The 11616-nt window shown below is 40.4% G+C and overlaps 1 protein-coding gene across 1 annotated transcript; it reads left to right on the forward strand.

Annotated features, from left to right (window-relative positions):
• Positions 1-1037: 1037 nt before the first annotated feature.
• On the forward strand, positions 1038-6766 carry LOC121320962 (regulator of cell cycle RGCC-like). Its single transcript, XM_041259806.1, has 5 exons — positions 1038-1205; positions 1845-2021; positions 4671-4772; positions 5419-5481; positions 6351-6766. Exons 1-5 carry the CDS (start codon positions 1172-1174, stop codon positions 6356-6358), a joined length of 384 nt encoding a protein of 127 aa, XP_041115740.1. The 5' UTR covers positions 1038-1171; the 3' UTR covers positions 6359-6766.
• The last annotated feature ends 4850 nt before the right edge of the window (positions 6767-11616 follow it).

Raw genomic sequence — 11616 nt, forward strand, 5'->3', positions numbered from 1 at the left:
CTGCTTCGGCGTTTTGAAAATATGAACAAAATGTAAAAACATATTTAATTGGCAGGACAAGATGGCGCACTAAGCTTTTGAAAAGTTCCATTTGGAGTAAAGATACAATTGTGGACCAATTAAGAACCAAATTATTATTTCTTCTTTAAAAAAAAAAAAAATCAGAACACAAGCTGTCTATTACGTTTAGACTTAAAGTGTTTGGTTAACAAAATTAGAGTAAAATATCATAACAATATAGTCAAAGAGAACATTAAAACAGCCGGTAGATAACAGTTAAAAATGCTCCAAAAATACAAACTAGCCTGTCTGTCCTCAAATGAGGATAGTGGGACGGGTTAGTATGAGTCAGCCACCCTCCCTGCGCTTTTCCTGAAAATGACCAGTATTAACTAACCACTGTCATAAAGCTAATTACTACACGACATTTACAAAGTAATATACTATTTTTCAACAATAACCCGGTGACATTTACCTAAAATATAATTGTGCCTTTCTTCAATAATAATCATTATAGTGGTTAGATACTCCTGAGCATGACTGATTACAAAGTATATAACGTCCTGCTCTTGAATTTAGGGACGAAGTAAACTTGATAAAGCAATTAGGTTGCCTTGAAAGATCTTATCTAATGTTATGCTACCTAATGTTATAGTACCTAACATCTAATGATATAGTATCTAATGTTATATTGTCTAATATCTAATGATATATTATCTAATGTTATGTTGTCTAATATCTAATGTTATGTTTAGAAAGCAGGGTTCAATTATTGCGCTGAGGCTCTCGCTCGTATTAACAGGAAACCTAGATAAAGAAATGTGTGTCAATTGTATGAGTTGCCCAGCTATTTAAATTATATTAGCAAGATGAATCGTAACTGGCTGTTATATGTTACTTTTTGCCGTAGGTAACCCCCTGAACCTTAATCACTTTCCAACGCAATCTTGTTGCCCAGCCCTCGCCCCCGCCCTTGACTGAGAGACGTCAACGCCCCCTACAGCAATACAAAGAGGTCCGTATAAGAGCCCGGCGCTCCCGATCACAGTAGTGTGGATTGTTCGGGGTAACACATTAGTGCAGAGGAAAGAGGCTGCAGATAGAGACCTTTGGAACTGTTGTGTTTATTGTGTACTTTTTGGATACTGCATAAGAAGAGCGAAAAGTCGAAATGAAATCTCCCAAAGTGAAAACGCAGAAGAAATGTAAGTTACGTTAGTTTTATGCATAGCTTGGATTTTGGTTGTGGATAGATGCACGGATGATGGCTACTTGTCTGGTTTTGTCACTGGTTGATGCTGGTCACAGTAGGAGTATTAATTCTTTCTTTCAAAATATAATATTTGTACATGTTGGTTGTGCGAGTGTGGCTGGGCTTTTGTTTGTGCAGCTTAGTATTGCTATTATGTTATTAAAGTAAATGAATGGCTCGTGCTATGAAAATTGCGAAGACTTGGTTGGGTGCCAGTTGACAACAATAAGAATGGTGTGTATCCAGTTGAACCACGCTGCTGTATTGCAGTATTGTTAAATAGCAAATTTCTACAGAGATATTTAACTTGATCACTTTATTGTTTCCTAAGGTTGAAAATCAAGAGATACTATTTGCAACATTTATCAATATTTCTTTCTGCAGTATTACTGTAGCCTTAGTTAGGACACAGAAGTCGCACTGCAAAATAACCAGTCTTTTACAGCTAAAAATACTGCATTGTATTGGTTTGTTATGGTAAATTATCAGTGAAATCTGCACGCACTTGTGCATGAAGTATTGCAATTATTCAACGTATTCGGTGAAAAGCACTAGCGTGTAACACAAATGAAATTGTGTTGTGGTTTTCCAGCACATTTTCCAGAGGACGACGACGATTTGAGCGCAGTTCTTTGCGAGTTCGATGCAGTTATTGAAGATTTCTCATCACCTTTACACAAGAGGCACTTCAGATACGATGAACATCTAAAAACCATGAAGAGAAGGAGTAGCGCCAGCGTCAGTGACAGCGGCATCAGCGATTCAGAGAGTAAGTCACTGTGGTTCTAGCGGGAGAAACACCGGGGGGGGGGGTTCAAAATGAGAGACCACCATGGTTTACCACTGCCTGGCCATGCTTGGTACTGTATGGCACAAGAGCCAGACCATGCTGAACAACACACACTGGTGATACTGATGAGCTTCATGGTCACAGTGGTTGCAAAGTTTACCAGCAGTCTGGAAAGTGGTAATCTAAGAGCTTTTAACAGGAGGCACAAGTACAGTAAACAGTGGACACACAGACAAAGCACAGACCAAAGCATAAAGATGTAAATTCAAGTTATTGTGTGACTGGTCAGCAGTAGTCAGTCACAGTACAATGGCATTGCCTTCAATACAATTCTACATAATTAACTCAAATGGACACAGGACACAGTCCATAGAGGAAACCATTTTGATTGTCACAAGAGATTAAGAAATACTCAAGGGGGTTGAAAACGTGATGCTGGTTACTGTAATAGAAAGCACATCATTGGGCTTGTTTACATCCACCAGTGGCAGCTTTAGGAGGGGAAAACGTCCCACTTTGAAATCTGCTTGCCACCGCCATGCAGTGCATCTTTGAGGCAATCAGGCATGCCTCAGTGTAGGCTTTGACAGCATCAACGTGTAAGAAAACATTTTATATGAAACACATTCATTTTTCAGGGTAGCAACCTCTCAAAATATTTCAAACCCGTGAGCACTGCATGCTAAATACAGGTACAATAGCTGTCCCGCATCTGTAAAACACCATGATAGGTACTGTATAGAAATATCACGCTTGACCATAGTTATTGTGAAAAATTGTATTTATTGAATGTACTTTAAAGTAATAATATTTAGTTTCTTTCCAAATGTTTCAGCATGCAAATAATGTGAGTGCGTTTAGCTGCTTTATAAAAATGAATTCAGTCTCCAATCCCAGCAGCTTTGTATAAACTTTTGCTGAAGGTCTCAAGCGTCCATGAGAGGTTGTGTTCATGATGACTTGTGCAGTCATTTCCCACTGTGAAATAGCAGACTGCAATGCAAACCACAGATTAGACTCTCTTTACCGAACCAAGATACACCCATCTCTAGTCTAAGCCCTTTAGTTTTCAGCCATAGTACCGCCCACAGGAACGGGATAATTTCAGAGCAGTTTTTATTGTACTGTCGGCATGCACATAATATACAAAACATATATTTTACTGGACTACAGTAAAATATACAAACAGTGTCAGTACAAAGGGATGGAAGAATACAACAATGAAGATTGTATCCCCTTGCATGTTCCAATTATTTTTAACAAATGAGTCACATTTCCAGATGACACAGAGCTTGGGGAAGTAGCTCTCCCATCGTTTGAAGGAAATTCTAAAGTTATTTTTTTCAGATCCCTACATTTCTAATGACATTTTATGTCGATAAAAGTAAAGTTTTGAATGATGGTCGCAAACATGTAGGGATCAAACATCAAATCATGGCCGATCATGGGGGCAAATCCTTTTGAAAATTGGTGCTAAACTGGTGAGAGCCTACTGGTGCTAAATGATCAAACCCACCGAGGCGGTGTGGGGGAGTGCTGAGTGCACCCAGGCAGTGTGGGGAGTGCTGAGTGCACCCAGGCGGTGTGGGGAGTTCTGAGTGCACCCAGACGGTGTGGGGGGAGTGCTGAGTGCACCCAGGCGGTGTGGGGGAGTGCTGAGTGCACCCAGGCGGTGTGGGGGAGTGCTGAGTGCACCCAGGCGGTGTGCGGGAGTGCTGAGTGCACCCAGGTGGTGTGGAGAGTGCTGAGTGCTAGAATCCTAGAGGAAGTGCAGTCAGTTATGGATGGAGTAGTTCAATGCCAAAGTACACTCCTGTTCTGACCATTTAACTACCACGTGGCATAATTGGCACCCTCGGCTCATTAGCTGTACTGTGCTGACAGAAACGTTTCTCCAGCTGACAGTCCTGATACACCATCACCACCTGCACCTGGTTTAAAAGTCTTTCTCTCCTCTTCATTGCATTTCATACTTTAAAAAAGGAAACCAATAATCTTCCCTTTGTGCTATTTCACAGTCACAGGTTGGGTATAGAAAACTCACATTATTGAAAAAATAAAAAGTAGAAGGAGAGAAGCAAGCTAAATGTTAATATCTGGTAAAGACAACCAGAACCAAAATGTAAATGTTCTGCTTATTGGGATACGCTGCATGAAAAGTCAGTCCTGTGCCTTTCCTCCTGTTAACTCAACCAGCATTGTGTTATATTTGCCTCAACACTTTGATTCCGAGTTCTAGTGGATGCCTCCGTTTTAATAACCACACAGGAATGGTCTGTACTTTGTGATACAATGTTAACAGCAAAAGGTTGTTGTGTGCCATGGTAAGGGAAGAACATGTCATATTAGAGTATGCACTGATTACACAGCTGCAGCACTGGCATAGATTAAAAACTCTTCTGGAAAACACAGAACATGTTTCCAAAACGTGTGTGTGTGTGTGTGTGTGTGTGTGTGTGTGTGTGTGTGTGTGTTTGGCTCTTGGAATTCAAAGCCGCTTCTAGGCATCTATGCTGTCTCACGTTTAGGAATCCCAGATTAAGGCACAAAGGTTCTTGCTCTCTATAATCATTGCCTCTACAAACGACACCTTAACATGCTAGCTAACTGCTGTGTGCTTTCCAACAGGTGCAGACTGCCTTTATAGAAACAGCTTCAGCTTCAGTGATGAAAAGCTGAACTCAACTGTGTTTCCACCCATGCTGGCCTCCTCCTCCTCATCCCCCAGAGGTACATATTAAACTAGCATGATCAGCATTTACTGTACAATGCAATCACAATGTCTAGTGTTACCTACAGCTCTGTTGTTTATTACTTTTTGGTGGTTTGCCATGGTTGTACGTGCTTGGCCAGGTCTTTACTATGCTCCGCTGGTCTTGCTATGCTTTCATCATGGGATACTGCAGTGAGGGGAGCTCTTACACTATGTCTCTATAAAGCAGTCTCTGCTGCTGCACCTTCAACTGGCAATATCTTAGTCATCAACCATTTCACTTGCCAATTTCATTGCCTCAGGCAGAACCTAACAGTGACCTTCACTTTGATGGAAGATGGCTGTTTGTAAGAAACATCACCCTGTATGCTGCTTGTTGCACATAGATGATTATTATTGACACATTAATAGGATCGCACCCTGAGCGCTCGGCTTTACTGAAGGGCATTAAAAGAAGTGTTTTTAAAACAACAGGAGATTTTCACACAAATTTAATAACATAATTCTTTTAAAATTAAAAGATTTAGTTTTTTGATGGGGGGGGGGGGGGGGGGGGTGACAAGCTATTTCCATGCAGCTTATAAAGATGTACAAGTTATGGTGGGGTGAATAGGAAGGGCTGTTAGGAAATGAAGTAATAACGGCTTTCTAATGTGCTTTCAGCAAAGCTTGGAGACACAAAAGAATTAGAAGACTTTATTGCTGATCTTGACAGAACGTTAGCAGGTAAGTGTCACTCACTGTCCACTGACTCGTTAACTGCATTCTGCCCTGAAGTCACAATATCAGATAACTGTTTCGCTTGTCTCTGGTGTCTGGAGAAGTATTGTACACTCATTCTTAACTATCCTGTTGGCTTTTGTTCTCTTTTACCTCATATTTAGTCCATTGTAAGACAGACAGACACACACACACACACACACTCGCACACACACACACACACACGCACACACACACACACACACACAAGCCCTTACCCCTGAATTGTCAACATTCTTCTGATCCGCTATGTCAACAGAGGGTTACAGGTGGCTGCAGAAGCCCTGCTTCTGACAAAACCGAACACCTCTTCCCTTCCTCCCACACATTATGTTTCAAGCCATCATCAATAGACAACTAAAGTAGATGTATAGGTAGACTTTGTGTGAGTTAATAGGACCATTATCAATGGACCCGTTGCTTAAAAGGAGAACAACTACCAAGAAAACAGCTGACTTACTGATTCATTCTCTTTAAGCAAATGCTGGTTATCTCGGGGCCATTACTAAAATAACTCTGCCTGTTCTAGTCCAGTATTATGTTTGATTATTTTTTTTAAATGTTACAAATACTGTTGAATGTCCCTCTCATGAAGACCGAGCAGTTCAGCGAGCTGGCCTGAGTCTAGTTGTTTTCATTCCTCCTGACCCTTCAGTGCCCACCCCTGCATGAGCTAAGGAATCTTCTTGGCACCTGCCTTGTTGGTCACATGCTGGTGTATATATGACCGATCAATGAGGTGTTAATAAAATGTAAACCCCTACTAAGTGTAGCATTGACACCTCGGGAGCCAAATTGCGTACTGATCGTGTTGCATTTCTCACATTTGTTCACAGATATGTGAAGGGAAGATGGTCGGCACCAGTTCACGGAATGAAGTGGGGAGGGGAGGGGGGGAGGCACAGAATCCAAGAAAGACACATGTGGAAATACAGTCTCTTTGGACTTGAGGATATGCATGTGTTGCACTCCTGCTTATCTAATGCTTTCGTTCTGTGAAAATAAAAAGTAGTGCTCCTGTGCATGATATTAAAGACTCTGCAACATGTATTTTACAGCTGACATGACCTACAAGTTGTGATGGGGCTGTGCTATATTTTTACTCAACTTGGAGCTCGAATATAATTAAAATAGCTTTTTATAGAAATATATTTGTAATTTTATTGAGTTGTAATTTTATTAATGATTTAGTTTTTTTTTTTTCATTGAAATATATTTTTGTATCTTGAATAAATCTTGATTCAGATTCTAATACCATGGTATCTAAAGCTTTATTTTGTCTTGTTTTCATTTACTGTGAACTGGGTTCGATACACTTACACTTGTCATGACTGAGCAGTCTCAATAATATTCATCCTCTGTAAAATTTGCATTTTAAATTAAGAGTACTCAAATTATTCAAAGATTCATTTTATTTGCATTAATGTTATATCTGTAAAACTATAATATTTATATTGTATTTATATAAAAAGTCAGAAGTGGCTTTCTCTTATTTACTTCCCTAGTAGCCCATGTCTAACACGTTGTTGCTCCTTCAGTATTCTGCAGTATGGTTACTTCGAGTAGGGACATACAAGCAGTTCTTTGAAACCTGATCCCCTGAAGGTTTACACTCAGATATGGTTCTGGCTCCCGATGAAACAGGTGGGTGTGAGGGCTCTGAGCGCTTAAACAGGAAAGCAAATAAACACTTTCTTGGATACACTGGCAAGGTTATTTTTTTCTTAACTGAAATTTTCTCTAACTGTGAGTAACCTTTTGTACAGCGACACCTTGTTTCATGCTGCAGTGAATGCTAGGAGATGGAGACCAGAGCTGGTGCCTTTCTACCATCTAATCCAACCTAACTTGTTGGCTTTTTATTATATTAATGTATTATTGTTCCTATTGTTAATGGTATTTAAATAAGTTGTTTTACTGCCTGTTTGAAAGTGTCTCTTACATTGCATTAGTCTCCATCAACACCTCATTAACACTTTTTAACCTGTTTTACCTGATCAGGCTTTACTTTGGTAAACATTTGGGATGTCTCCCAGGGTGCTCTTGAAATTCTCCAGGTTTTTCTGGTAATATATTTTTTATTGGATTTTTTGAAATTGTGTGACATCAACAGCACACAGTGTCTACTCTGTGCTTAACCATTGACTGAGCTAGTGAATAGAGAGGTAAACACATCTATTCCTGGTAAACAGAAGTTCTCAAGCACAGTCACACAAGGGGTGCATGTGAGCCAATTAATTATAGCAGAACCCTCTGGTACTCTCAGGAAATAATTAACATGTTCAGAGCCACGGTCAGTCAGTACGTACAAAAAAAGAGCCTGTTTGTTATTAACTGGGTCTAAGAAGAAACCTGACATGATGATTAAATACAGTCTCCACTAAATGAAATACATTTATTACTAGATTATGCTTTCACAAATAATAAAACCCAGCCCTGTATACCTGCATGCAGGTTATTACAGGCTGCTAACTTTCCAAACCTGGAGAATTTCAAGAGCACCCTGGGATTCAATTGGAAGCAGAATCGACTTGTAAATCCATGAGACTAGATTCATGCAACAGCCCAGTGCATTCATTTCATGATAAATGTCAGCCTGCTTAGAGGACAGCCTGCTTAGAGCCCATGCACACAAAAATCTGTTGGTACAAGATTCATTCCCAGGTCTTCATTTTAAACCAATCATCACAGCTGGCAGCAAGTGGATGGGCTGAGTGAGAAACAGCAGCAGCTGCCAGGGCTGAGGAGGCGCACTGGGCTGGAGGTGTGGGAAAGAGGCTTATGCCATACTGTGTACCCTCTCTGTGGAGAGCCAATAAATCCAAAAACTACATCTGTTACAATGGAAGTCTTTACTGTATCCATACTGGACTTCTCACATCTCAAAATGTAAGCAGAGACAGGAAGCTTGTCCAGAGCTATTACAAACTTGCTGAAATGTTTGTCATGGATCTTATTAGGATCATCACTCGTTAGTTACAGTAGGTAAGGAGGTGATGTCTCAGTAAGTGGTCCTTTGAAGCTATATATATATTTCACTAGGAGGATGAATTTACCCTATCGTTTCAGCAACTTATTTCCTGTCATAAACCAATCAGTTGCTTCCGCTGTTAAATGACATGCTTCCAGCCAGTAACATGCTTTGACCCAGAAGACATGGCTGAAATGACACAGAAAGTACAAATGTGAGTTCAATCCATGCTTACTGTAAAATGTGTTTCTTTAAATACCCATCTAGACCTATGCAGCTAATACGAGTTCAAAACTGGTAACTTTTCTGGAATTATTTTGTTTGCTAAAATCACTTTAAGTGTGTGTATTTAGTAGAATGACAAAGAACAGGCTCACCAAGTTGAAGTGCAATTTGAGTGCAGTAGACCAATTCATTGCAGTCCCAGCAGAAAGAAGAGTAGTAGATTGAAGTTTTGAAATCTTTTAGGAAATCAGCCAATGCTACCACTCTGACTCTCACTCACTCTTTCTATTCAAATGCACTTTAGAAGTTCAAAGGGCCCTCTGGTTGCACAGTACAGTATTTACCAAGACCAAACCGACTCGCTTTAAGAATGACTTCTTAACACAGTAACAACCAAGAGCTTAACAGTGCCGTGCGTGGGTGTGGCCAAATTATGTCATCAAAGAAATGGAAGCCCTTGTAAAACTTGAGGTATTGTTGTGTTATGGTTCTACATGGTTTTCACTTTGACGTATGCTGTATAGTCCCTTAAGGTGTAGAGAAAATATGTATGTCCAATAGTTTTATTAACAATAACTATTAATGTTAATGCACATTTCAGACTTCAGATTTCAGTGTCCAATTATTTTTAGCCTCAGCTCATCGCTACCACCCCTGCACTGACTCGGGAGGGGCGAAGACGAACACACACAGTCCTCCGAAGCGTGTGCCGTCAGCCACCCGCATCTTTACACACTGCAGACTCACCATGCAGCCACCCAGAGTTACAGCTTACAGGCAAGCCCGCAGGCGCCCGGCCAGACCACAGGGGTCGCTGGTGCACGGTGAGCCGAGGACACCCTGGTCAACCTAGCCCTCCCTCCCCCCAGGCGGCACTGGGCCGGTTGTGCGCCTCCCCCTAGGAGCTCCCAATCATGGTCGGCAGTGATATAGCTTGGATTCGAACTTTTAGCCTTAGAGAGAAACCTCCTTGCCACTACATGCCTCTGTGAGCCAAATAAACATGTCCCCGTTTCTACTTGCAGCAGTAGAAGGTTATATGACCTGATAACTATGAAATAACTCTGTGTGCAATTAAAAGGGGCGTCTTTTTCAGATCCTGTAGTGGGCCCTATATCTTGAAATTGTGCAAGATGATCATTCAGATAAACAAAGGTCATTCATTTTTATAAAGCTTCATTGCACTTTATTTTAAATACCATCGTCAATAGCCTGATACAAATAACTGGAGTAAATACAGTGCAACAATTTTTTCTGTCATAGATAAAACATAAGGCAACACTTACCAATTCACAAATAACTCGTTTACTTTACATACTGCTGTCTTCAGAAGGTCTTAATCTCAACACTTTATTCGACAAGGAAATTAATATAACCTACATACCACATGCTGAGAGTGGCTAGTGCAGAAAGAGTGCTCTGTGTAATTAGGATTTATTTTATCATCGGGGGTCTCATAGAAATGAATGACTCTTCAAGTCTCCCACATTTCCATGCTAGTCAAGTGGATTTGCTTTGACAATGTTCCCAGTCATTGGTAAAGGTGCTTGTCAACACTGTATCATTATTGCAAACCAGCCACAAACTGTAATAAGAGCAGCGAACAAGATTGTACAAGTCATAGTGATTTCTCTGCCCTGATGCTGTCCACACCAGCCAGGGATTATAAAAGATTTACGATACACCAGCCAGGCTTGTTTGAGAGTTGCTTAAGATAATGTCGTGCTGTTGCTTCATGAGATCTGCCCAACAATCTCAGTATGTACATGTTTACAAAAAAATCACTATTTCTTAAAGGGAACGCACATACAAGCAGCAGGTACTGTGAGAGCAGAGCCCCACCTACATCCTACATAGGAACTGGAGGTGTGATCAATCAGACGCCCTGGCAAGATTTTAAAGAGCTGGGGGTTAATCATGAAGTGCTGACTAAATAGGGTCTTGGAAAAAAGTGTATTGGGAAAATGTTCATGAAATATATGAAATAACATATCATTGATGTAATAAATGCAGACTCTCAAGGTTAGGGGTTTAAGGGTAGGGTTTGGATTTGGATTTGGGCTAGGGTTAGACCCTATGCAATATGGTCACAGTTTATGGATTTAATTCAATTATTGGTAGCATAAACTGTAAAATGATACATTCAAAAGATGTGGCAGTCTGGAACAAAGTCTAATATATTTTCATAGTAAAAACACATTTTTGGCTGAGAAATTCTGGTTAAAGTGTTTGTTTTAAATAAAATATACAGCCCCACTCTATGGGATGTGTTCACTGTTTAAGATTCAATGAACTGTAACAAATCGGAGGACATAGACCCACCAAACACCTGCATCAGGAGTGATGAGGAGCAGCAGGCGTTGTTCCGTGTCCCATATGCCTGTATATAGACAAGGATAGTCCAGAACAAGCAGCAGCATTGCTTACCACGTCACAAATCAGGGCTCCCAAGAATTTGATTAATATAAGGTGTCACAAAACACACTCACACAACACTGTTGAATGTGTGGTGTTGCCCAAATGCACAGCATGGCCAGGCTTAGAAAAGTGATGTCATGATCATGTGTTTGTATTGCCTATTTAAGGGTTTTATTACTGTAGTGTATGGCATAGAGTTAAAAAAAAACAAAAAAACATTTACACTTCAATTTAGTTTCCTACCTTTGGTCAGTAGGGTAAAATCTAAACCCAACTTGCCTTTAACGGTATATGACAGATCAGCTCTGCATTACCCCCTCCGAGAGAAGGGCCAGTCTTACACCGAGGCTACACTAGAGCTGTTACTGTTATAAAACAACAAGTAACAAACGAAAGACTCAAAAGTGTTTCTACCTTTGTTTCTTCAAGTTATATACTGTGCTATTACCAGTTCCATATTTCTTTCACTGGGTATAATCTGAGATCCA

This window comes from Polyodon spathula, chromosome 9, assembly GCF_017654505.1.
Source record: "Polyodon spathula isolate WHYD16114869_AA chromosome 9, ASM1765450v1, whole genome shotgun sequence".
NCBI classification, from domain to species: Eukaryota; Metazoa; Chordata; class Actinopteri; order Acipenseriformes; family Polyodontidae; genus Polyodon; species Polyodon spathula.